This window comes from Brienomyrus brachyistius, chromosome 19 (genome assembly GCF_023856365.1).
Source record: "Brienomyrus brachyistius isolate T26 chromosome 19, BBRACH_0.4, whole genome shotgun sequence".
Taxonomy (NCBI): Eukaryota; Metazoa; Chordata; class Actinopteri; order Osteoglossiformes; family Mormyridae; genus Brienomyrus; species Brienomyrus brachyistius.
Window position 1 is genome coordinate 4,085,005 of NC_064551.1, and position 27,199 is coordinate 4,112,203.

At 41.8% G+C, this 27,199-nt stretch overlaps 5 protein-coding genes and 1 long non-coding RNA gene across 10 annotated transcripts in view; 1 reads left to right on the plus strand and 5 right to left on the minus strand.

Annotated features, from left to right (window-relative positions):
- On the minus strand, positions 1-5,894 carry LOC125714628 (trace amine-associated receptor 13c-like). Its single transcript, XM_048985377.1, has 2 exons — positions 4,939-5,894; positions 1-1,360 (listed from the first exon to the last, which is right to left on the minus strand). The coding sequence occupies exons 1-2, from the start codon at positions 5,729-5,731 to the stop codon at positions 1,119-1,121; spliced, it is 1,035 nt and encodes a 344-aa protein (XP_048841334.1). The 5' UTR covers positions 5,732-5,894; the 3' UTR covers positions 1-1,118.
- LOC125714627 (trace amine-associated receptor 13c-like) lies at positions 3,004-14,808 on the minus strand. Of its 2 annotated transcripts, none has more exons than XR_007383811.1 (2): positions 12,392-14,803; positions 3,004-3,831 (listed from the first exon to the last, which is right to left on the minus strand). XR_007383811.1 is itself a non-coding variant. In XM_048985376.1 (2 exons), exons 1-2 carry the CDS (start codon positions 14,274-14,276, stop codon positions 9,179-9,181), a joined length of 1,035 nt encoding a protein of 344 aa, XP_048841333.1. In that variant the 5' UTR covers positions 14,277-14,808; the 3' UTR covers positions 8,705-9,178. The 2 variants fall into 2 exon arrangements, 1 of the variants encoding a protein (XP_048841333.1); XM_048985376.1 differs by lacking the exon at positions 3,004-3,831 and adding an exon at positions 8,705-9,420 and having other exon boundaries at positions 13,484-14,808.
- LOC125714636 (uncharacterized) lies at positions 7,950-24,406 on the plus strand. Its single transcript, XR_007383812.1, has 3 exons — positions 7,950-8,014; positions 16,051-16,299; positions 24,326-24,406. It is a non-coding gene; the product is annotated as an uncharacterized LOC125714636 (long non-coding RNA).
- Positions 16,359-27,199, minus strand: part of LOC125714622 (trace amine-associated receptor 13c-like) — a 36,413-nt gene continuing 25,572 nt past the window's right edge. Inside the window, exon 2 of one of the 3 annotated variants that reach the window (XM_048985368.1) lies at positions 16,359-16,484. The gene's annotated coding sequence lies outside the window, so the exon portion shown is untranslated. Of the gene's footprint in view, positions 16,485-20,253; positions 20,467-24,411; positions 24,516-27,199 lie in introns of those variants that run through there. The other 2 variants (XM_048985366.1, XM_048985369.1) reach the window with 2 other exon arrangements.
- LOC125714626 (trace amine-associated receptor 13c-like) lies at positions 16,483-26,511 on the minus strand. Of its 2 annotated transcripts, none has more exons than XM_048985375.1 (2): positions 25,328-26,511; positions 16,483-17,297 (listed from the first exon to the last, which is right to left on the minus strand). In XM_048985375.1, the coding sequence occupies exons 1-2, from the start codon at positions 26,284-26,286 to the stop codon at positions 17,222-17,224; spliced, it is 1,035 nt and encodes a 344-aa protein (XP_048841332.1). In that variant the 5' UTR covers positions 26,287-26,511; the 3' UTR covers positions 16,483-17,221. The 2 variants fall into 2 exon arrangements, with proteins under 2 accessions (XP_048841332.1, XP_048841331.1); XM_048985374.1 differs by lacking the exon at positions 16,483-17,297 and adding an exon at positions 20,448-21,279.
- Positions 17,324-19,377, minus strand: LOC125714634 (trace amine-associated receptor 13c-like). Its single transcript, XM_048985385.1, has one exon. The coding sequence runs from the start codon at positions 18,254-18,256 to the stop codon at positions 17,324-17,326; it is 933 nt and encodes a 310-aa protein (XP_048841342.1). The 5' UTR covers positions 18,257-19,377.

A 27,199-nucleotide genomic window follows, 5' to 3' on the forward strand; every position in this document is an offset into this window, starting at 1 on the left:
AACAGGTAAAAACAGAACAGGACAGATTGGAGAAAGGCATTAAACAAAAGGTGCAGTAGAACAGATAGATGGAACATGAGTCTGGTCAATGCAACTAGACTGGGGAAAGTGGAGACAGGATGCATACCAGGATGAAACCAATCAGGGACACAACCAGGGAACTGAGATAAAGACCAAGGTTGATTAGGGGAACCTAGAGACTGAGGCACGAATGGGACTTGGTGGGAAGGCAATGGAGCAAATTGAAGACTAAGGGTTCTTGGAAGTGCAGGGCCTGACAGAACACTATGGGACATCGGAGGGTGGACAGGGAGTGAGAGACAGGAGGCTAGGCAGAGAGGGCCACCCTCGTGGGCTTAACTGGGGGAGCTCCTGAGGACGAGATCTGGGCTAACAGGACATGAAGATGACAAAAAAAGCCCTTTGGTGATTTGTAGGGGTTCTGACAGCGGGTATTTATTCAGAACTTATCAGGAATGACAATCAATCATGGGGACACGTTTGTGAAAATATGACATTGGTTTGATTAAAAGTCCTGCCAGCCTGCAGAGACTGTTATGTGTATCAGATGGCTAAACTAAATGCTATTAAATTGTATAATTTAATGTTATAAAAACAAGTGCATTTTACAAGGGGTAGTTTTTTAATCTAAGTACAAAATTCAAAAATATTTCTGCATAAAATAACTGAATAAATAATTTAAACATAAAGAAGTATTGGTACATGTAAGTAAAAATGCATTCTTCAAAATATCCAATACTTACCCAAAAAATTATTTACACAGTCATTTACATGCTCTCTTTCTGGGTAGACCTCATGTCTCACACTTGCATTGCTAGATGTTTGAATTGTTTCCTCGCCTATGTGGCCATAACTGGAAGTGCTATGAATAATTAAGTACAGTTCAGAGTGCAGGTGTAACTGAATACTAATTTCTAAGTAAGTAGAACAGAGAATTCAATTAACAATTAGTTTTCAGAGTGCTTAAAAGATAATACTCATACTAACATTGTTATGTAATGTTTCAAAAAATTAAAAGAACTGAAAGAAACTAACAGCAATTTCTGCCATATTTAAACATGACAGTATGTATGTATAAATGTCGAATATGATGATTATCAACTTTCAGAAAAAACATTTGTATCTGAGGAATGTACTGAAAAAATCTTTAAAGATAGAATGAGTTTCAATGACTTTTGAAACCACGGATAAAACAGTCCGTAGATTATAGGATTTAATGCGGAATTAAAATAACCCAGCCAGAAAAACCCTTCATAAAGAACAGGAGGAGTTGCAAAGTCAATATAGGGGTCGATTATAGAGATGACAAAGAAAGGCATCCAGCAGAGTATGAAGGCACCTACAACAATGCCAAGGGTCTTTGCAGCCTTTCGCTCTGAGCTGTGATATTTCCTGTTGCCATGTCCCTCTGTAAAACATGGCTGCTGACTTGTACCTCCAAGCTGCCTGACGTGTTGTCTGGCTACCAGAAATATTTTAACGTAAAGGCCAATCATTACTGAACATGGTAGGAAAAATCCAATCAGAGAGTCTAGGGTACTCCACAGCGTATTGAACAGAAAAGTGCAACTCCCCAAGCAATTAATGGAAGTGATGTATTCATCTAGGCCCATCACATTAGCCTTAGAATAAAGGAGACTGTAGGAGTAAGAAGCAGCTGCAGCCCAACTCAACGCTACCATCAGCCAAGCTACAGGAATGGTCACTGTGTTATGGTACCGCAGAGGATTGCAAACTGCCTGGTATCGATCAACCGCAATGGAAATCAGGTGAAAGATTGACACGGATGTGAGGAACATGTAGAAAGTGGAGTGCAACGAGCAGAAAGTATCTCCAAAGTACCAGCAGCCCTCCACCGATCTGCTCATGCTGAAGGGCATCACGACGGCCCCCAGAAGCAGGTCGGCCAGGGCCAGTGACATCACCAGCATGTTGGTCGGTGTGTGCAGCTGCTTGAAGTGCGCGATGGAGATGATGATCACCAGGTTTCCCGTGATGGTCACGGTCATCCCTGACAGAAAAAACATGTACAAGGCAAACCTGGCAAATCCAGAGTAGCCACTTTTAACACACGTCCCATTAGCTGCTGGATAGCAGTACTGGTATGTTTCCAGTTCTAGTGAAATGTTCATTTCTCTGTCACAAAGCAACAGCAAAATAAAACAGCATAGTGCTGTTGTCTTATAAGGCCCTGCAACTGGCTGGCGTCCTTTCCAGGGTGTATCTCTGCCTTGTGCCCTGGGCTTCCTGGGTTGGCTCCAAGCAACCACTGCAACCCTGTACTGGATAAGCAGTTATGGATGATGAATGCAGAGATGTTTTCTTAAAGGTGATGTGTCTTGCGTCTTTTGAACATGCTCAGTGTTTTTCTTTTGGAAAGAACTTTATTTATATACTTGAACATCCCCTTTGAGACAAGCAAACCTATTACAGCAGGACACGCAATATGCAGATGGGAATTTTTCTTTTCATCTAATATAAATATATTTGCATATAGTTGGCATGGGAACAAGTGCCTGCCATGATTATCTGTGTGATATACAGCATGACTCAGCATATCGACAAAGGAAGTAGAAGCCAGTTGTTTTATTTTGTGAATTTGTAATTTTTATGTCCAGTTTGTGTTTTGTGATAATGTCTGCGTGTTCATGCCAGTATAAATTCATAAACTGAACAGGAGAGACATGTAAAGTAGACTGATTGTCAAAAGTTTTGTCAAAAGCATTTTGTGTTTCTTCAGCATCTCTCCACAGGTCTGAAGGTGACTGTGTTGCCATGGAAAGTGGCAGCTGTGTTGATTATGAACAGAAAGGTCCTGGTTCACTGACAATACAGTCACAACACAGGAACGTGGCAGAAATTCTTAACAATGATGTATCATCACTACTGTGTTTTAACGAGACATACTGATCAGAATACAGGACAATAAAAAAAATCAATTACATATCAAATTATATGTTGGTTAAGCAATATTTATTATAAAAGTTAGCATACTTGAAAGTCATGTACTATTAAAATTAGGTTTTGACAATATAGTATTACTCAGTAGCCAGTAGGGGGCGATAAATAATCATTAATCTATCTTCCACACTCCTGGTCAGGGTCACCAGGGGCCTGGAGCCTATCGCAGGCAGCGCATGCACAAGGCTGGGGTACACTCTGGGCGGGATGTGAGTTCATTACAGGGCACATACACAGTCATGCACTGCTGGCAATACAGGGATGCCAGTTATCCGAGTGCAGAGTGCAGCTTAGCGGGTTCGGAACCTGAGACCACGACTGGGAGCAGAGCTGGACAGGCCGTCTGGCATACTGGGTATTTTCCTGATTTTTAAGCCCAGTCTACTGCAATCATACGGTACCATCAGAGGCCTGACTGGGAGAGTAATCATACCACTGTAATCACAGTATTCTTAATAAAAATGTCAAATATAAAGTCTTATTTTTGTCATGTTACCAGATCATATTAACAAGAAGCCGGGTTGCCAGGTTCAGTTTAGCCTGTAATATTTCTGATTTGATGTGTGAAGTCGGAATAAAACCACAGAACCTGAAGATACGCTGAAGTACTTCATTGCTACTTCATTTTCTGTGTTTTAATGTATTTCATACCTTTTATAACACCAGGAAGATGGTTAAGGTACATTTCATAGGATCAGACTGGGTAACATTAGAAGTCAGCAAATACTATGGATGTTTTATCTTTCACTCTACGATTCCTACTGTGACTGTTTAGAGGAAGAAAGACTGAATGTTTGATTAATGTGCTGAGACGGCCCCACTCCAGTCCTGGGGGGGCTGCTGTATTACCTAAGCGTGATGTAAACGTCAGAAGGAAAGGGCCCAGTTAGCAGCAAGCTGCCTCCCAATCAAAGGTGGCAATACAGAGATTACACAGAGCGCAGGTGATGCTACAGCCTGACCTCTTGCATGTGCTGAGAGCAGGGAAGGTAGGATCAGGTGCAGAGAGGCAGAAATGGGTGTGGGGAGTTTCTCTGTGTACATCCTTCATGGGGGGTGAGCTATTAGAGAAGCTTGTGGTACTCAAGGTCTGAAGGCCAAGCGAAGGTAAAACATGAAATCTGACTGTAGTTTTCACCTATTAAGAGACTTATGAAAAACAAACTGAGAAAAACAGGGGCCAGGTGATGTAGGTGAAGGACTGACAGGGAACCACGACATCATGGGTGTAACTTTCCAACCCTTGAATTCCACTAAATGTTGACTTGGAATTCTCGGTTTACCGCAATCAAAAATTAAATAATCCATTAGTCTGCTCTTTTTATGGTTATAGGCCTCTTGTGTGACGTCTTCAGTGCTGGGGATTCGCTTTGTTTTCTATGTTAATTTAGGCTCAGCTTAGTGGCACTTAGCTAAGTGACAGTCTGTGCACTTTAGAGTGCAGGAAAAATTGAAAATTATTGTTAAGGTGCATAACACAGAATTCCATTAACAAACATTTTTCGGAGTGCTTGAGAGATAAGACTCACTTCACTGTATTGTGTCATGTTTTCAAAAACAAATTAAGAGTTAAAATGAAAAAAATGTAAATTTTATGGTTTAAATTTAAAAAAGCAAACAGCTATTTCTGCTTTTTTTTAAACAGGACATTAAGAACATTATGTATATTTTTATGGTAATACGAGACTGAATTATGTGGTGAATCTATGAAAAATCAACTTTCAGGGAAAACCTTTGTATTTGAAGAATGTGCAGCAAAAATCTTTAAAGATATAATGAGTTTCAATGACCTTTGAAACCACGGATAAAACAGTCCGTAGATTATAGGATTTAACGCGGAATTAAAATAACCCAGCCAGAAAAACCCTTCATAAAGAACAGGAGGAGTTGCAAAGTCAGTATAGGGGTCAATTATAGAGATGACAAAAAAAGGCATCCAGCAGAGTATGAAGGCACCTACAACAATGCCAAGGGTCTTTGCAGCCTTTCGCTCTGAGCTGTGAGATTTCCTGTTGCCATGTCCCTCTGTAAAACATGGCTGCTGACTTGTACCTCCAAGCTGCCTGACGTGTTGTCTGGCTACCAAAAATATTTTACTATAAAGGCCAATCATTACTGAACATGGCAGGAAAAACCAAATCTGAGTTTGTAGGGTACCCCACAGTGCATTAAACAGAAGGATGCAACTCCCGAAGCAATTAATGGAAGTGATGAATTCATCTAGGCCCATCACATTAGCCTTAGAATAAAGGAGAGCGCAAGAGTAAGAAACAGCTGCAGTCCAACTCAACGCTACGATCAGCCAAGCCACAGGAATGGTCACTGTGTTATGGTACCGCAGAGGATTGCAAACTGCCTGGTATCGATCGATTGCAATGGACATCAGGTGAAGGATTGAAGCAGCTGTAAGGATCATGTCAACAGTGGAGTGCAACGAGCAGAAAGTATCTCCAAAGTACCAGCAGCCCTCCACCGATCTGATCATGCTGAAGGGCATCACGACGGCCCCCAGAAGCAGGTCGGCCAGGGCCAGTGACATCATCAGCATGTTGGTCGGTGTGTGCAGCTGCTTGAAGTGCGCGATGGAGATGATGACTACCAGGTTCCCTGTGATGGTCACGGTCATCCCCGATGCAATAATCATATACAAGGCAAACCTGGCAAATCCAGAGTAGCTGCTTTTAACACACGTCCCATTAGCTGCTGGATAGCAGTACTGATATGTTTCCAGCTCGAGCGAAATGTTCATTTCTCTGTCACAAAGCAACAGCAAAATTAAACAGCATAGTGCTGTTGTCTTATAAGGCCCTACAACTGGCTGGCGTCCTTTCCAGGGTGTATCTCTGCCTTGTGCCCTGGGCTTTCTGGGTTGGCTACAAGCAAACACTGCAACCTTCTACTGGTAAGCAGTTATGGATGATGAATGCAGAGATGTTTTCTTAAAGGTGATGTGTTTTGTATCTTTTGAACATGCTCAGTGTTTTTCTTCTGGAAGGAACTTTATTTATATACTTGAACATCCCCTTCGAGACAAGCAAACCAATCACAGCAGGACACGCAATATGCAGAAGGGAAATTTTCTTTCATCTAATATAAATATATTTGCATATAGTTGGCATGGGAACAAGTGCCTGCCATGATTATCTGTGTGATATACAGCATGACTCAGCATATCGACAAAGGAAGTAGAAGCCAGTTGTTTTATTTCTGAGAGATGATTTAAATTTTTATGTCTTAAGTCCTGTCTATATTAGGTGTTAGTGTTTTGGAGTTAATGATAATAAAAACAGAAAGACTGAACAGGAGAGACATGCAAAATGGACTCATTGCTCAGAGTTTTGTCAAAAGTATGTTGTGTTTCTCCAGCATCATTCCACACAACTGCAGATGCCTGTGTTACCATTAGGGAACTGCAAACGATATTGATTATGAACAGAAAGGTTCTGGTTCACTGAGAATACAGTCACAACACAGGTACATGGCAGAAATTCTTACCATTACAGAATATATTGCCATTACTGTGGTTTAAGAAGACATTCTGATCAGAACATGGCACCATATAGAGAACGAAGTACATTTCAAAGTAAATCTTGGTTATAAAATATTTATTATAAAACACAGCGATGCCAGTATACTATAAAGTTATGTTTAAAATACTGTGGATAGGAATAGCAAATTTTGAAAATTAATCATTAGCCAGTGGGGGGCGCTAAATAATCATTAATCTATCTTCCACACTCCTGGTCAGGGTCACCAGGGGCCTGGAGCCTATCGCAGGCAGCGCATGCACAAGGCTGGGGTTCACTCTGGGCAGGATGTGAGTTCATTACAGGGCACATACACAGTCATGCACTGCTGGCAATACAGGGATGCCAGTTATACGAATGCAGAGTGCAGCTTAGCGGGTTCGGAACCTGAGACCACGACTGGGAGCAGAGCTGGACAGGCCGTCTGGCATACTGGGTATTTTCCTGATGGCCCAGTGGGTATGTGTGCTGGCAAAATTTATTATGGGGGACCCCAAATGTCCAGGGCCGATTCTTAATCCCAGTCAGGACTGTCTAGCAGAGTAATCATACCACTGTATGACTGGGGCAGTGGTGTGCTGATGGTTAGGAAAGTGCTCCTGTAATTGAAATATTGCTGGTTTGAAACCCTGACCAGCAAGGTATCACTAAAGTATTCTGAGCAAGGTACAGTCCCCAAGCATTGCTTCCTGGGGGCTGAATTAGCTGCTGCCTGTTATGTCACATATGCCTGAAATGCAGAGGACACGTTTCTTTATGGTTTCTAAATATTGTACTCATACCGTCAGAGCCCTGGCTGGGAGAGTAATCATACCACAGTAATCATACCAGACCATCAGAGTCCTGGCTGGCAGAGTAATCATACCACAGTAATCATACCACAGTAGTCATACCAGACCATCAGAGTCCTGGCTGGCAGAGTAATCATACCACAGTAATCATAGAAGATCATGGCACAGGAGGTAGTGCTTTCGTTCGGCAACTGGAGGGTTGCAGGTTCGAGCCCTGGTTCCTCCTGACCCCATCAAAGTGTCCTGGAGCAAGACACTGAACCCCAAATTGCTCCCGGTGAGCAGGTTGGCACCTTGCATGGCAGCCTCCGCCACCGGTGTGTGAATGAGTGTGTGGATGGGTGAATGTGAGGCATGAAATGTAAAGCGCTTTGAGTACTCCTAGGAGTAGAAAAGCGCTATATAAATGCAGTCCATTTACCATTCATATCAGAGCACTGGCTGGCTGAGTAATCATACCACAGTAATCATACCACCACAAACCATTTTGCTCATTATGAGATAACAAGTAACATACAGATCAAAGAAGGATATTTACAGTAGAGTGAAACCTCAGTGATTTAGTAGTTTTCTCTTTTTGAGAAGGACAACATTACTTCTTTGGTTTCTTTTCTGATTAAACATAATATTCCAGATAAACATGTTAAATACACATATATGAGTCTTACTGCTGTCATGTTAACAGATTATATGAACAAGAAGCCGGGTTGCCAGGTTCAGTTTAGCCTGTAATATTTCTGATTTGATGTGTGAAGTCGGAATAAAACCACAGAAGCTGAAGATACGCTAAAGTACTTCATTACTACTTCATTTTCTGTGTTGTAATGTATTTCATACCTTTTATAACACCAGGAAGATGGTTAAAGTACATTTCATAGGATCTGACTGGGTAACGTTAGAAGTCAGCAAATACTATGGATGTTTTATCTTTCGCTCTATGATTCCCACTGTGACTGTTTAGAGGAATAAAGACCGAGTGTTTGATTACTGTGCTGAGACGGCCCCTCTCCAGTCCTGGGGGGGCTGCTGTATTACCTAAGCGTGATGTAAACGTCAGAAGCAAAGGGCCCAGTTAGCAGCAAGCTGCCTCCCAATCAAAGGTGGCAATACAGAGATTACACAGAGCGCAGGTGATGCTACAGCCTGACCTCTTGCATGTGCTGAGAGCAGGGAAGGTAGGATCAGGTGCAGAGAGGCAGAAATGGGTGTGGGGAGTTTCTCTGTGTACATCCTTCATAGGGTGTGAGCTGTTAGAGAAGCTCGTGGTACTGAAGGTCTGAAGGCCTAGCGAAGGTAAAACATGAAATCTGACTGTAGTTTTCATCTATTAAGAGACTTATGAAAAACAAACTGAGAAAAACAGGGGCCAGGTGATGTAGGTGAAGGACTGACAGGGAACCACAACATCATGGGTGTAACTTTCCAACCCTTGTATTTTACTAAATGTTGACTTGGAATTCTCGGTTTACTGCAATCAAAAATTAAATAATCCATTATTTTGCTCTTTTTATGACTGTAGGCCTCTTGTGTGACATCTTCAGTGCTGGGGATTTGCTTTGTTTTCTATGTTAATTTAGGCTTAGCGTAGTGGCTCTTAGCTAAGTGACAGTCTGTACACTTTAGAGTGCAGGAAAAATTGAAAATTATTGTTAAGGTGCATAACACAGAATTTGATTAACAAATATTTTTCGGAGTGCTTGAGAGATAAGACTCACTTCACTGTATTGTGTAAAGTTTTCAAAAACAAATCCAGAGTAAAAATGCAAAAAATAAAAAAATCAAACAGCTATTTCTGTTTTTTTTAAACAGGACATTCAGTACATGATGTATGTTTTTATGGTAATATGAGACTGAAATATGTGGTGAATCTATGAAAAATCAATTTTCAGGGAAAACCTTTGTATTTGAAGAATGTGCAGCAAAAATCTTTAAAGATATAATGAGTTTCAATGACCTTTGAAACCACGGATAAAACAGTCCGTAGATTATAGGATTTAACGCAGAATTAAAATAACCCAGCCAGAAAAACCCTTCATAAAGAACAGGAGGAGTTGCAAAGTTAATATAGGGGTCGAGTATAGAGGTGACAAAGAAAGGCATCCAGCAGAGTATGAAGGCACCTACAACAATGCCAAGGGTCTTTGCAGCCTTTCGCTCTGAGTTGTGAGTTGTCCTCTTCCCACTTTTTTGTTTAAAACATGACTGCTGACTTGTACCTCCAAGCTGCCTGACATGTTGTCTGGCTACCAGAAATATTTTAGCATAAAGGCCAATCATTACCGAACATGGCAGGAAAAACCCAATCAGAGTATTTGGGGTGCTCCACTGTGCATTAAATAAAAGGATGCAACTCCCCAAGCAATTTATGGAAGTGATGTATTCATCTAGACCTGTCACACTGCCCTTAGAGTAAAGGAGACTGCAGCAGTAGGAAGAAGCTGCAGCCCAACTCAGCGCTACCATCAGCCAAGCCACAGGAATGGTCACTGTGTTATGGTACCGCAGAGGATTGCAAACTGCCTGGTATCGATCAACCGCAATGGAAATCAGGTGAAAGATTGAAGCAGCTGTAAGGATCATGTCAACAGTGGTGTGTAACAAGCAGAAAGTATCTCCAAAGTACCAGCAGCCCTCCACCGATCTGATCATGCTGAAGGGCATCACGACGGCCCCCAGAAGCAGGTCGGCCAGGGCCAGTGACATCACCAGCATGTTGGTCGGTGTGTGCAGCTGCTTGAAGTGCGCGATGGAGATGATGACCACCAGGTTCCCTGTGATGGTCACGGTCATCCCCGACGCAAAAAACATGTACAAGGCAAACCTGGCAAATCCAGAGTAGCTGCTTTTAACACACATCCCATTAGCTGCTGGATAGCAGTACTGGTATGTTTCCAGTTCTAGTGAAATGTTCATTTCTCTGTCACAAAGCAACAACAAAATAAAACAGCATAGTGCTGTTGTCTTATAAGGCCCTGCAACTGGCTGGCGTCCTTTCCAGGGTGTATCTCTGCCTTGTGCCCTGGGCTTCCTGGGTTGACTCCAAGTAACCACTGCAACCCTCTACTGGATAAGCAGTTATGGATGATGAATGCAGAGATGTTTTCTTAAAGGTGATGTGTCTTGCGTCTTTTGAACATGCTCAGTGTTTTTCTTTTGGAAAGAACTTTATTTATATACTTGAACATCCCCTTTGAGACAAGCAAACCTATTACAGCAGGACACGCAATATGCAGATGGGAATTTTTCTTTCATCTAATATAAATATATTTGCATATAGTTGGCATGGGAACAAGTGCCTGCCATGATTATCTGTGTGATATACAGCATGACTCAGCATATCGACAAAGGAAGTAGAAGCCAGTTGTTTTATTTCTGAGAGATGACTTTAATTTTTATGTCTTAAGTCCTGTCTATATTAGGTGTTAGTGTGTTGGAGTTAATGATAATAAAAACAGAAAGACTGAACAGGAGAGACATGCAAAGTGGACTCATTGCTCAGAGTTTTGTCAAAAGTATGTTGTGTTTCTCCAGCATCATTCCACACAACTGTAGATGCCTGTGTTACCATTAGGGAACTGCAAACGATATTGATTATGAACAGAAAGGTCCTGGTTCACTGAGAATACAGTCACAACACAGGAACATGGCAGAAATTTTTACCATTAGAGAATATATTGGGCCTAATGTGTGTTAACAAGATATTATTCTGTCATGCTGATCAGCAAAGCTCAATGAAGAGAAACGATTGTATTTGAAATAAAATTTTGGTTATGAAATATTTATTACAATAGGTCGCCTACCATGAAATCATATAGATAATAATTAGGATTAGAAGTCAGTACTTAGTGCAGGTGATAGCAGTAATGTATCACATAAAGTGGGAGAACACAATATAGTATTACTGAGTAGCCAGTAGGGGGAGCTAAATAATCATTAATCTATCTTCCACACTCCTGGTCAGGGTCACCAGGGGCCTGGAGCCTATCCCAGGCAGCGCATGCACAAGGCTGGGGTACACTCTGGGCGGGATGTGAGTTCATTACAGGGCACATACACAGTCATGCACTGCTGGCAATACAGGGATGCCAGTTATCCGAGTGCAGAGTGCAGCTTAGCGGGTTCGGAACCTGAGACCATGACTGGGAGCAGAGCTGGACAGGCTGTCTGGCATACTGGGTATTTTCCTGATGGCCCAGTGGGTATGTGTGCTGGCAAAATTTATTATGGGGGACCCCAATGTCCAGGGCCGATTCTTAATCCCAGTCAGGACTGTCTAGCAGAGTAATCATACCACTGTATGACTGGGGCAGTGGTGTGCTGATGGTTAGGAAAGTGCTCCTGTAATTGAAATATTGCTGGTTTGAAACCCTGACCAGCAAGGTATCACTAAAGTATTCTGAGCAAGGTACCATCCCCAAGCATTGCTTCCTGGGGGCTGAATTAGCTGCTACCTCTTATGTCACATATGCCTGAAATGCAGAGGACACGTTTCATTGTGGTGTGACAACAATGGTCTTTAATATTGTACTCATACCATCAGAGCTCTGGCTGGCAGAGTAATCATACCACAGTAATTATACCACAGTAATCATACCACCACAAAACATTTTGCTCATTATGAGATAACGAATAACATACAGATCAAAGAAGGATATTTTCTTTTCTGATTAAAAACAACATTCTAAATAAATCTGTGAAATACACATATATGAGTCTTACTGCTGTCATGTTAACAGATTATATGAACAAGAAGCCGGGTTGCCAGGTTCAGTTTAGCCTGTAACATTTCTGATCTAATTTGTGAAGTCAGAATAAAACCACAGAAGCTAAAGATACGCTAAAGTACTTCATTACTACTTCATTTTCTGTGTTTTAATGTATTTCATACCTTTTATGACACCAGGAAGATGGTTGAGGTACATTTCATAGGATTTGACTGGGTAACATTAGAAGTCAGCAAATACTATGGATGTTTTATCTTTCGCTCTACGATTCCCACTGTGACTGTTTAGAGGTAGAAAGACTGAGTGTGTGATTAATATGCTGAGACGACCCCACTCCAGTCCTGGGGGGGGGGGGCTGCTGTATTACCTAAGCGTGATGTAAACGTCAGAAGCAAAGGGCCCAGTTAGCAGCAAGCTGCCTCCCAATCAAAGGTGGCAATACAGAGATTACACAGAGCGCAGGTGATGCTACAGCCTGACCTCTTGCATGTGCTGAGAGCAGGGAAGGTAGGACCAGGTGCAGAGAGGCAGAAATGAGTGTGGGGAGTTTCTCTGTGTACATCCTTCATGGGGGATGAGCTGTTAGAGAAGCTCGTGGTACTGAAGGTCTGAAGGCCTAGCGAAGATAAAACATGAAATCTGACTGTAGTTTTCATCTATTAAGAGACTTATGAAAAACAAACTGAGAAAAACAGGGGCCAGGTGATGTAGGTGAAGGACTGATAGGGAACCACGACATCATGGGTGTAACTTTCCAACCCTTGAATTACACTAAATGTTGACTTGGAATTCTCGGTTTACTGCAATCAAAAATTAAATAATCCATTAGTTTGCTCTTTTTATGACTGTAGGCCTCTTGTGTGATGTCTTCAGTGCTGGTGATTTGCTTTGTTTTCTATGTTAATTTAGGCTCAGCTTAGTGGCTCTTAGCTAAGTGACAGTCTGTGCACTTTAGAGTGCAGGAAAAATTTAAAATTATTGTTAAGGTGCAAAACACAGAATTCGATTAACAAATATTTTTCAAAGTGCTTGAGAGATAAGAGTCACTTCACCTTATTGTGTAAAGTTTTCAAAAACAAATCCAGAATAAAAATGCAAAAAAAATAAAAATAAAAAATCAAACAGCTATTTCTGCTTTTTTAATACAGGACATTCAGTACATGATGTATGTTTTTATGGTAATATGAAACTGAATTATGTGGTGAATCTATGAAAACTCAACTTTCACGGAAAACTTTTGTATTTGAAGAATGTGCAGCAAAAATCTTTAAAGATATAATGAGTTTCAATGACCTTTGAAACCACGGATAAAACAGTCCGTAGATTATAGGATTTAACGCGGAATTAAAATAACCCAGCCAGACAAAACCTTCATAAAGAACAGGAGGAGTTGCAAAGTCGGTATAGGGGTTGAGCGTGGAATTGAGAAACAAAGGCATCCAGCAGAGTATGAAGCCACCTACAACAATGCCAAGGGTCTTTGCAGCCTTTCGCTCTGAGCTGTGAGATTTCCTGTTGCCATGTCCCTCTGTAAAACATGGCTGCTGACTTGTACCTCCAAGCTGCCTGATGTGTTGTCTGGCTACCAGAAATATTTTAACGTAAAGGCCAATCATTACTGAACATGGTAGGAAAAATCCAATCAGAGAGTCTAGGGTACTCCACAGCGTATTGAACAGAAAAGTGCAACTCCCCAAGCAATTAATGGAAGTGATGTATTCATCTAGGCCCATCACATTAGCCTTAGAATAAAGGAGACTGTAGGAGTAAGAAGCAGCTGCAGCCCAACTCAACGCTACCATCAGCCAAGCCACAGGAATGGTCACTGTGTTATGGTACCGCAGAGGATTGCAAACTGCCTGGTATCGATCAACCGCAATGGAAATCAGATGAAAGATTGACACGGATGTGAGGAACATGTAGAAAGTGGAGTGCAACGAGCAGAAAGTATCTCCAAAGTACCAGCAGCCCTCCACCGATCTGATCATGCTGAAGGGCATCACGACGGCCCCCAGAAGCAGGTCGGCCAGGGCCAGTGACATCACCAGCATGTTGGTCGGTGTGTGCAGCTGCTTGAAGTGCGCGATGGAGATGATGATCACCAGGTTTCCCGTGATGGTCACGGTCATCCCTGACAGAAAAAACATGTACAAGGCAAACCTGGCAAATCCAGAGTAGCCACTTTTAACACACGTCCCATTAGCTGCTGGATAGCAGTACTGGTATGTTTCCAGTTCTAGTGAAATGTTCATTTCTCTGTCACAAAGCAACAGCAAAATAAAACAGCATAGTGCTGTTGTCTTATTAGGCCCTGCAACTGGCTGGCGTCCTTTCCAGGGTGTATCTCTGCCTTGTGTCCTGGGCTTCCTGGGTTGGCTCCAAGCAACCACTGCAACCCTCTACTGGATAAGCAGTTATGGATGATGAATGCAGAGATGTTTTCTTAAAGGTGATGTGTCTTGCGTCTTTTGAACATGCTCAGTGTTTTTCTTTTGGAAAGAACTTTATTTATATACTTGAACATCCCCTTTGAGACAAGCAAACCTATTACAGCAGGACACGCAATATGCAGATGGGAATTTTTCTTTTCATCTAATATAAATATATTTGCATATAGTTGGCATGGGAACAAGTGCCTGCCATGATTATCTGTGTGATATACAGCATGACTCAGCATATCGACAAAGGAAGTAGAAGCCAGTTGTTTTGTTTTGTGAATTTGTAATTTTTATGTCCAGTTTGTGTTTTGTGATAATGTCTGCGTGTTCATGCCAGTATAAATTCATAAACTGAACAGGAGAGACATGTAAAGTAGACTGATTGTCAAAAGTTTTGTCAAAAGCATTTTGTGTTTCTTCAGCATCTCTCCACAGGTCTGAAGGTCACTGTGTTGCCATGGAAAGTGGCAGCTGTGTTGATTATGAACAGAAAGGTCCTGGTTCACTGACAATACAGTCACAACACAGGAACGTGGCAGAAATTCTTAACAATGATGTATCATCACTACTGTGTTTTAACGAGACATACTGATCAGAATACAGGACAATAAAAAAAAATCAATTACATATCAAATTATATGTTGGTTAAGCAATATTTATTATAAAAGTTAGCATACTTGAAAGTCATGTACTATTAAAATTAGGTTTTGACAATATAGTATTACTCAGTAGCCAGTAGGGGGCGATAAATAATAATTCATCTATCTTCCACACTCCTGGTCAGGGTCACCAGGGGCCTGGAGCCTATCGCAGGCAGCGCATGCACAAGGCTGGGGTACACTCTGGGCGGGATGTGAGTTCATTACAGGGCACATACACAGTCATGCACTGCTGGCAATACAGGGATGCCAGTTATCCGAGTGCAGAGTGCAGCTTAGCGGGTTCGGAACCTGAGACCACGACTGGGAGCAGAGCTGGACAGTCTGTCTGGCATACTGGGTATTTTCCTGATGGCCCAGTGGGTATGTGTGCTGGCAAAATTTATTATGGGGGACCCCAATGTCCAGGGCTGAGTTTTAATCCCAGTCAGGACTGGCTAGCAGAGTAATCATACCACTGTATGACTGGGACAGTGGTGTGCTGATGGTTAGGAAAGTGCTCTTGTAATTGAAATATTGCTGGTTTGAGCCCCTGACCAGCAGGGTACCACTGAGGTATTCTGAGCAAGGTACCATCCCCAAGTATTGCTTCCTGGGGGCTGAATTAGCTGCTGCCTCTTATGTCACATATGCCTTAAATGCAGAGGACACGTTTCATTGTGGTGTGACAACAATGGTCTTTAATATTGTACTCATACCATCAGAGCTCTGGCTGGCAGAGTAATCATACCACAGTAATCATACCACAGTAATCATACCACCACAAAACATTTTGCTCATTATGAGATAACGAATAACATACAGATCAAAGAAGGATATTTTCTTTTCTGATTAAAAACAATATTCTAAATAAATCTGTGAAATACACATATATGAGTCTTACTGCTGTCATGTTACCAGATCATATTAACAAGAAGCCGGGTTGCCAGGTTCAGTTTAGCCTGTAACATTTCTGATCTAATTTGTGAAGTCAGAATAAAACCACAGAAGCTAAAGATACGCTAAAGTACTTCATTACTACTTCATTTTCTGTGTTTTAATGTATTTCATACCTTTTATGACACCAGGAAGATGGTTGAGGTACATTTCATAGGATTTGACTGGGTAACATTAGAAGTCAGCAAATACTATGGATGTTTTATCTTTCGCTCTACGATTCCCACTGTGACTGTTTAGAGGTAGAAAGACTGAGTGTGTGATTAATGTGCTGAGACGGCCCCACTCCAGTCCTGGGGGGGCTGCTGTATTACCTAAGCGTGATGTAAACGTCAGAAGCAAAGGGCCCAGTTAGCAGCAAGCTGCCTCCCAATCAAAGGTGGCAATACAGAGATTACACAGAGCGCAGGTGATGCTACAGCCTGACCTCTTGCATGTGCTGAGAGCAGGGAAGGTAGGATCAGGTGCAGAGAGGCAGAAATGGGTGTGGGGAGTTTCTCTGTGTACATCCTTCATGGGGGGTGAGCTGTTAGAGAAGTTTGTGGAACTCAAGGTCTGAAGGCCTAGCGAAGGTAAAACATGAAATCTGACTGTAGTTTTCATCTATTAAGAGACTTATGAAAAACAAACTGAGAAAAACAGGGGCCAGGTGATGTAGGTGAAGGACTGACAGGGAACCACGACATCATGGGTGTAACTTTCCAACCCTTGAATTACACTAAATGTTGACTTGGAATTCTCGGTTTACTGCAATCAAAAATTAAATAATCCATTAGTTTGCTCTTTTTATGACTGTAGGCCTCTTGTGTGATGTCTTCAGTGCTGGTGATTTGCTTTGTTTTCTATGTTAATTTAGGCTCAGCTTAGTGGCTCTTAGCTAAGTGACAGTCTGTGCACTTTAGAGTGCAGGAAAAATTTAAAATTATTGTTAAGGTGCAAAACACAGAATTCGATTAACAAATATTTTTCAAAGTGCTTGAGAGATAAGAGTCACTTCACCTTATTGTGTAAAGTTTTCAAAAACAAATCCAGAATAAAAATGCAAAAAAAATAAAAATAAAAAATCAAACAGCTATTTCTGCTTTTTTAATACAGGACATTCAGTACATGATGTATGTTTTTATGGTAATATGAAACTGAATTATGTGGTGAATCTATGAAAACTCAACTTTCACGGAAAACTTTTGTATTTGAAGAATGTGCAGCAAAAATCTTTAAAGATATAATGAGTTTCAATGACCTTTGAAACCACGGATAAAACAGTCCTTAGATTATAGGATTTAACGTGGAATTAAAATAACCCAGCCAGACAAAACCTTCATAAAGAACAGGAGGAGTTGCAAAGTCGGTATAGGGGTTGAGCGTGGAATTGAGAAACAAAGGCATCCAGCAGAGTATGAAGCCACCTACAACAATGCCAAGGGTCTTTGCAGCCTTTCGCTCTGAGCTGTGAGATTTCCTGTTGCCATGTCCCTCTGTAAAACATGGCTGCTGACTTGTACCTCCAAGCTGCCTGATGTGTTGTCTGGCTACCAGAAATATTTTAACGTAAAGGCCAATCATTACTGAACATGGTAGGAAAAATCCAATCAGAGAGTCTAGGGTACTCCACAGCGTATTGAACAGAAAAGTGCAACTCCCCAAGCAATTAATGGAAGTGATGTATTCATCTAGGCCCATCACATTAGCCTTAGAATAAAGGAGACTGTAGGAGTAAGAAGCAGCTGCAGCCCAACTCAACGCTACCATCAGCCAAGCCACAGGAATGGTCACTGTGTTATGGTACCGCAGAGGATTGCAAACTGCCTGGTATCGATCAACCGCAATGGAAATCAGATGAAAGATTGACACGGATGTGAGGAACATGTAGAAAGTGGAGTGCAACGAGCAGAAAGTATCTCCAAAGTACCAGCAGCCCTCCACCGATCTGATCATGCTGAAGGGCATCACGACGGCCCCCAGAAGCAGGTCGGCCAGGGCCAGTGACATCACCAGCATGTTGGTCGGTGTGTGCAGCTGCTTGAAGTGCGCGATGGAGATGATGATCACCAGGTTTCCCGTGATGGTCACGGTCATCCCTGACAGAAAAAACATGTACAAGGCAAACCTGGCAAATCCAGAGTAGCCACTTTTAACACACGTCCCATTAGCTGCTGGATAGCAGTACTGGTATGTTTCCAGTTCTAGTGAAATGTTCATTTCTCTGTCACAAAGCAACAGCAAAATAAAACAGCATAGTGCTGTTGTCTTATAAGGCCCTGCAACTGGCTGGCGTCCTTTCCAGGGTGTATCTCTGCCTTGTGTCCTGGGCTTCCTGGCTTGGCTCCAAGCAAACACTGCAACCCTCTACTGGATAAGCAGTTATGGATGATGAATGCAGAGATGTTTTCTTAAAGGTGATGTGTCTTGCGTCTTTTGAACATGCTCAGTGTTTTTCTTTTGGAAAGAACTTTATTTATATACTTGAACATCCCCTTTGAGACAAGCAAACCTATTACAGCAGGACACGCAATATGCAGATGGGAATTTTTCTTTTCATCTAATATAAATATATTTGCATATAGTTGGCATGGGAACAAGTGCCTGCCATGATTATCTGTGTGATATACAGCATGACTCAGCATATCGACAAAGGAAGTAGAAGCCAGTTGTTTTGTTTTGTGAATTTGTAATTTTTATGTCCAGTTTGTGTTTTGTGATAATGTCTGCGTGTTCATGCCAGTATAAATTCATAAACTGAACAGGAGAGACATGTAAAGTAGACTGATTGTCAAAAGTTTTGTCAAAAGCATTTTGTGTTTCTTCAGCATCTCTCCACAGGTCTGAAGGTGACTGTGTTGCCATGGAAAGTGGCAGCTGTGTTGATTATGAACAGAAAGGTCCTGGTTCACTGACAATACAGTCACAACACAGGAACGTGGCAGAAATTCTTAACAATGATGTATCATCACTACTGTGTTTTAACGAGACATACTGATCAGAATACAGGACAATAAAAAAAAATCAATTACATATCAAATTATATGTTGGTTAAGCAATATTTATTATAAAAGTTAGCATACTTGAAAGTCATGTACTATTAAAATTAGGTTTTGACAATATAGTATTACTCAGTAGCCAGTAGGGGGCGATAAATAATAATTCATCTATCTTCCACACTCCTGGTCAGGGTCACCAGGGGCCTGGAGCCTATCGCAGGCAGCGCATGCACAAGGCTGGGGTACACTCTGGGCGGGATGTGAGTTCATTACAGGGCACATACACAGTCATGCACTGCTGGCAATACAGGGATGCCAGTTATCCGAGTGCAGAGTGCAGCTTAGCGGGTTCGGTACCTGAGACCACGACTGGGAGCAGAGCTGGACAGGCTGTCTGGCATACTGGGTATTTTCCTGATGGCCCAGTGGGTATGTGTGCTGGCAAAATTTATTATGGGGGACCCCAATGTCCAGGGCTGAGTTTTAATCCCAGTCAGGACTGGCTAGCAGAGTAATCATACCACTGTATGACTGGGACAGTGGTGTGCTGATGGTTAGGAAAGTGCTCTTGTAATTGAAATATTGCTGGTTTGAGCCCCTGACCAGCAGGGTACCACTGAGGTATTCTGAGCAAGGTACCATCCCCAAGTATTGCTTCCTGGGGGCTGAATTAGCTGCTGCCTCTTATGTCACATATGCCTTAAATGCAGAGGACACGTTTCATTGTGGTGTGACAACAATGGTCTTTAATATTGTACTCATACCATCAGAGCTCTGGCTGGCAGAGTAATCATACCACAGTAATCATACCACAGTAATCATACCACCACAAAACATTTTGCTCATTATGAGATAACGAATAACATACAGATCAAAGAAGGATATTTTCTTTTCTGATTAAAAACAATATTCTAAATAAATCTGTGAAATACACATATATGAGTCTTACTGCTGTCATGTTACCAGATCATATTAACAAGAAGCCGGGTTGCCAGGTTCAGTTTAGCCTGTAACATTTCTGATCTAATTTGTGAAGTCAGAATAAAACCACAGAAGCTAAAGATACGCTAAAGTACTTCATTACTACTTCATTTTCTGTGTTTTAATGTATTTCATACCTTTTATGACACCAGGAAGATGGTTAAGGTACATTTCATAGGATTTGACTGGGTAACATTAGAAGTCAGCAAATACTATGGATGTTTTATCTTTCGCTCTACGATTCCCACTGTGACTGTTTAGAGGTAGAAAGACTGAGTGTGTGATTAATATGCTGAGACGGCCCCACTCCAGTCCTGGGGGGGGGCTGCTGTATTACCTAAGCGTGATGTAAACATCAGAAGCAAAGGGCCCAGTTAGCAGCAAGCTGCCTCCCAATCAAAGGTGGCAATACAGAGATTACACAGAGCGCAGGTGATGCTACAGCCTGACCTCTTGCATGTGCTGAGAGCAGGGAAGGTAGGACCAGGTGCAGAGAGGCAGAAATGAGTGTGGGGAGTTTCTCTGTGTACATCCTTCATGGGGGGTGAGCTGTTAGAGAAGTTTGTGGAACTCAAGGTCTGAAGGCCTAGCGAAGGTAAAACATGAAATCTGACTGTAGTTTTCATCTATTAAGAGACTTATAAAAAACAAACTGAGAAAAACAGGGGCCAGGTGATGTAGGTGAAGGACTGACAGGGAACCACGACATCATGGGTGTAACTTTCCAACCCTTGAATTACACTAAATGTTGACTTGGAATTCTCGGTTTACCGCAATCAAAAATTAAATAATCCATTAGTTTGCTCTTTTTATGACTGTAGGCCTCTAGTGTGATGTCTTCAGTGCTGGTGATTTGCTTTGTTTTCTATGTTAATTTAGGCTCAGCTTAGTGGCTCTTAGCTAAGTGACAGTCTGTGCACTTTAGAGTGCAGGAAAAATTGAAAATTATTGTTAAGGTGCAAAACACAGAATTCGAATAACAAATATTTTTCAAAGTGCTTGAGAGATAAGACTCACTTCACTTTATTGTGTAAAGTTTTCAAAAACAAATCCAGAGTAAAAATGCAAAAAAAATAAAAATAAAAAATCAAACAGCTATTTCTGCTTTTTTAATACAGGACATTAAGTACATGATGTGTGTTTTTATGGTAATATGAAACTGAATTATGTGGTGAATCTATGAAAACTCAACTTTCACGGAAAACTTTTGTATTTGAAGAATGTGCAGCAAAAATCTTTAAAGATATAATGAGTTTCAATGACCTTTGAAACCACGGATAAAACAGTCCGTAGATAATAGGATTTAATGCGGAATTAAAATAACCCAGCCAGAAAAACCCTTCATAAAGAACAGGAGGAGTTGCAAAGTCAATATAGGGGTCGATTATAGAGATGACAAAGAAAGGCATCCAGCAGAGTATGAAGGCACCTACAACAATGCCAAGGGTCTTTGCAGCCTTTCGCTCTGAGCTGTGAGATTTCCTGTTGCCATGTCCCTCTGTAAAACATGGCTGCTGACTTGTACCTCCAAGCTGCCTGACATGTTGTCTGGCTACCAGAAATATTTTACCATAAAGGCCAATCATTACCGAACATGGCAGGAAAAACCCAACCAGAGTGTGTAGGGTACCCCACAGTGCATTGAACAGAAGGATGCAACTCCCCAAGCAATTAATGGAAGTGATGTATTCATCTAGGCCCATCACATTAGCCTTAGAATAAAGGAGAGCGCAAGAGTAAGAAGCAGCTGCAGCCCAACTCAACGTTACCATCAGCCAAGCCACAGGAATGGTCACTGTGTTATGGTACCGCAGAGGATTGCAAACTGCCTGGTATCGATCAACTGCAATGGAAATCAGGTGAAAGACTGAAGCAGCTGTAATGATCATGTCAACAGTGGAGTGCAACGAGCAGAAAGTATCTCCAAAGTACCAGCAGCCCTCCACCGATCTGATCATGCTGAAGGGCATCACGACGGCCCCCAGAAGCAGGTCGGCCAGGGCCAGTGACATCACCAGCATGTTGGTCGGTGTGTGCAGCTGCTTGAAGTGCGCGATGGAGATGATGACCACCAGGTTCCCCGTGATGGTCATGGTTATCCCCGATGCAAAAAACATGCACAAGGCAAACCTGGCAAATCCAGAGTAGCCACTTTTAACACACGTCCCATTAGCTGCTGGATAGCAGTACTGGTATGTTTCCAGTTCTAGTGAAATGTTCATTTCTCTGTCACAAAGCAACAACAAAATAAAACAGCATAGAGCTGTTGTCTTATAAGGCCCTGGAACTGGCTGGCGTCCTTTCCAGGGTGTATCTCTGCCTTGTGCCTTGGGCTTCCTGGGTTGGCTCCAAGCAAACACTGCAACCTTTTACTGGATAAGCAGTTATGGATGATGAATGCAGAGATGTTTTCTTAAAGGTGATGTGTTTTGCATCTTTTGAAAATGCTCAGTGTTTTCCTTTTGGAAAGAACTTTATTTATGTACTTGAACATCCCCTTTGAGACAAGCAAACCTATTACAGCAGGACACGCAATATGCAGATGGGAATTTTTCTTTTCATCTAATATAAATATATTTGCATATAGTTGGCATGGGAACAAGTGCCTGCCATGATTATCTGTGTGATATACAGCATGACTCAGCATATCGACAAAGGAAATAGAAGCCAGTTGTTTCATTTATGAGAGATGAGTTTAATTTGTGTGCCTTACATTCAGAGTCTGTGTTTGCTGTTAATGTCTATATATCTGCCAATAAACTGATAGACTGAGCAGGAGAGACATGCAAAACAGACTGATTGTTCAGAGTTTTCTCAAAGAGTTTTATCAGCTTCTACCCACCGATCTGAAGGTGACCGTGTCACCACAGGGAAACAACTAAATATTGAATATGGACAAGAAGGTCCTGGGAAAGTGAGAATACAGTCAAAACACAGGAACCTGAGAGAAATTCTTACCATCAGAGGTTTGGTTCTACACTGGTGTAAGAAGACATTCTGATCAGAACATATAGAGAAACAATTACATTTCAAAGTAAATGTTGGTTATAAGATATATATTATAAAAGGTAGTGTATCATAAAGTCACGTTTTATAAAAAAAAAAATGTACTTAATGCTGAGAATAGGAATAACAAATTGTGAAAATTAATCATTAGCCAGTAGGGGGAGCTAAATATTCATTGATCTATCTTCCACACTCCTGGTCAGGGTCACCAGGGGCCTGGAGCCTATCGCAGGCAGCGCATGCACAAGGCTGGGGTACACTCTGGGCGGGATGTGAGTTCATTACAGGGCACATACACAGTCATGCACTGCTGGCAATACAGGGATGCCAGTTATCCGAGTGCAGAGTGCAGCTTAGCGGGTTCGGAACCTGAGACCACGACTGGGAGCAGAGCTGGACAGGCCGTCTGGCATACTGGGTATTTTCCTGATGGACCAGTGGGTATGTGGGCTTGCAAAATTTATCATGGGGGACCCCAATGTTTAGGGCTGATTTTTATTCCCAGTCAGGATTGGCTAGCAGAGTAATCATACCACTGTATGACTGGGACAGTGGTGGCCTGATGGTTAGGGAAGTGCTCTTGTAATTGAAATATTGCTGGTTTGAACCCCTGACCAGCAGGGTACCACTGTGGTATTCTGAGCAAGGTACCATCCCCAAGTATTGATTCCTGGGGGCTGAATTAGCTGCTGCCTCTTATGTCACATATGCCTTAAATGCAGAGGACACGTTTCATTGTGGTGTGACAACAATGGTCTTTAATATTGTACTCATACCATGCGTGCCCTATCAGGGAGAGTAATCATACCACAGTAATCATACCACAGTAATCATACCATACCATCAGAGCCCTGGCTGGCAGAGTAATCATACTACAGTAATCATACCACCACAAACCATTTTGCTCATTATGAGATAACGAATAACATACAGATCAAAGCAGGATATTTTCTTTTCTGATTAAACACAATATTCTAAATAAATATGTGATATAAACATATATGAGTCGTACTGCTGACATGTTACCAGATTATGCGAACAACAAGCCGGGTTGCCAGGTTCAGGTTAGCCTGTAACATTTCTGATCTAATTTGTGAAGTCGGAATAAAACTGCAGAAGCTAAAGATACGCTAAAGTACTTCATTACGAATTCATTTTCTCTGTTTTAATTTCAAACCTTTTATGACACCAGGAAGATGGTTAAGGTACATTTCATAGGATCTGACTGGGTAACATTAGAAGTCAGCAAATACTATGGACGTTTTATCTTTCGCTCTACGATTCCCACTGTGACTGTTTAGAGGAAGAAAGACCGAGTGTGTGATTAATATGCTGAGACGACCTCACTCCAGTCCTGGGGGGGGGGGGCTGCTGTATTACCTAAGCGTGATGTAAACGTCAGAAGCAAAGGGCCCAGTTAGCAGCAAGCTGCCTCCCAATCAAAGGTGGCAATACAGAGATTACACAGAGCGCAGGTGATGCTACAGCCTGACCTCTTGCATGTGCTGAGAGCAGGGAAGGTAGGACCAGGTGCAGAGAGGCAGAAATGAGTGTGGGGAGTTTCTCTGTGTACATCCTTCATGGGGGATGAGCTGTTAGAGAAGCTCGTGGTACTGAAGGTCTGAAGGCCAAGCGAAGGTAAAACATGAAATCTGACTGTAGTTTTCATTTATTAAGAGACTTATGAAAAACAAACTGAGAAAAACAGGGGCCAGGTGATGTAGGTGAAGGACTGACAGGGAACCACGACATCATGGGTGTAACTTTCCAACCCTTGAATTCCACTAAATGCTGACTTGGAATTCTCGGTTTACGCCAATGAAATGTTAAATAATCCATTAGTCTGCTATTTTTATCACTGTAGGCCTCTAGTGTGACTTCCTCAGTGCTGGGGATTCGCTTTGTTTTCTATGTTAATTTAGGCTCAGCGTAGTGGCACTTAGCTAAGTGACAGTCTGTGCACTTTAGAGTGCAGGAAAAATTTAAAATTATTGTTAAGGTGCATAACACGGAATTCGATTAACAAATATTTTTTGGAGTGCTTGAAAGATAAGACTGACTTCACCTTATTGTGTAAAATTTTCAAAAACAAATTAAGAGTTCAAATGCAAAAAATTTTATTAAAAAAATCAAACAACTATTTCTGCTTTTTTTAAACAGGTCATTAAGTACATGATGTGTGTTTTTATGGTAATATGAGACTGAGTTATGTGGTGAATCTATGAAAAATCAACTTTCAGGGAAAACCTTTGTATTTGAGGAATGTGCAGCAAAAATCTTTAAAGATATAATGAGTTTCAACGACCTTTGAAACCACGGATAAAACAGTCCGTAGATTATAGGATTTAACGCAGAATTAAAATAACCCAGCCAGAAAAACCCTTCATAAAGAACAGGAGGAGTTGCAAAGTCAATATAGGGGTCGAGTATAGAGATGACAAAGAAAGGCATCCAGCAGAGTATGAAGGCACCTATAACAATGCCAAGGGTCTTTGCAGCCTTTTGCTCTGAGTTGTGAGTTGTCCTCTTCCCATTTTTTTGTTTAAAACATGGCTGCTGACTTGAACCTCCAAGCTGCCTGACGTGTTGTCTGGCTACCAGAAATATTTTAGCATAAAGGCCAATCATTACCGAACATGGCAGGAAAAACCCAATCAGAGTGTTTGGGGTGCTCCACTGTGCATTAAATAAAAGGATGCAACTCCCCAAGCAATTTATGGAAGTGATGTATTCATCTAGGCCCATCACACTGCCCATGGAGTAAAGGAGACTGTAGGAGTAAGAAGCAGCTGCAGCCCAACTCAACGCTACCATCAGCCAAGCCACAGGAATGGTCACTGTGTTATGGTACCGCAGAGGATTGCAAACCGCCTGGTATCGATCAACTGCAATGGAAATCAGGTGAAAGACTGAAACACATGAGAGGAACAAGTCAACAGTGGAGTGCAACGAGCAGAAAGTATCTCCAAAGTACCAGCAGCCCTCCACCGATCTGATCATGCTGAAGGGCATCACGACGGCCCCCAGAAGCAGGTCGGCCAGAGCCAGTGACATCACCAGCATGTTGGTCGGTGTGTGCAGCTGCTTGAAGTGCGCGATGGAGATGATGACCACCAGGTTCCCCGTGATGGTCATGGTCATCCCCGACGCAAAAAACATGTACAAGGCAAACCTGGCAAATCCAGAGTAGCTATTTTTAACACACGTCCCATTAGCTGCTGGATAGCAGTATTGGTATGTTTCCAGTTCTAGTGAAATGTTCATTTCTCTGTCACAAAGCAACAACAAAATAAAACAGCATAGTGCTGTTGTCTTATAAGGCCCTGCAACTGGCTGGCGTCCTTTCCAGGGTGTATCTCTGCCTTGTTCCCTCGGCTTCCTGGGTTGGCTCCAAGCAAACACTGCAACCCTCTACTGGATAAGCAGTTATGGATGATGAATGCAGAGATGTTTTCTTAAAGATGATGTGTCTTGCATCTCTTGAACATGCTCAGTGTTTTTCTTCTGGAAAGAACTTTATTTATATACTTGAACATCCCCTTTGAGACAAGCAAACCTATTACAGCAGGACACGCAATATGCAGATGGGAATTTTTCTTTCATCAAATATAAATATATTTGCATATAGCTGGCATGGGAACAAGTGCCTGCCATGATTATCTGTGTGATATACAACATGACTCAGCATATCGACAAAGGAAGTAGAAGCCAGTTGTTTTATTTTGCAAATTTGTAACTTTTATGTCCAGTTTGTGTTTTGTGATAATGTCTGCCTGTTTATGCCAATATAAATTTATAGACTGAACAGGAGAGACATGCAAAGTAGACTGATTGTTCAGATTTTTCTCAAAAGGATTTTGTGTTTCTCCAGCATCTCTCCACAGGTCTGAAGGTGACTGTGTTGCCATGGAAAGTGGGAGCTGTGTTGATTATGAACAGAAAGGTCCTGGTTCACTGAGAATACAGTCACAACACAGGAACGTGGTAGAAATTCTTAACAATGATGTATCATCACTACTGTGTTTTAACGAGACATACTGATCAGAATACAGGACAATAAAAAAAATCAATTACATATCAATTTATATGTTGGTTAAGCAATATTTATTATAAAAGTTAGTATACTGTAAAGTCATGTACTATTAAAATTAGGGTTTGACAATATAGTATTACTCAT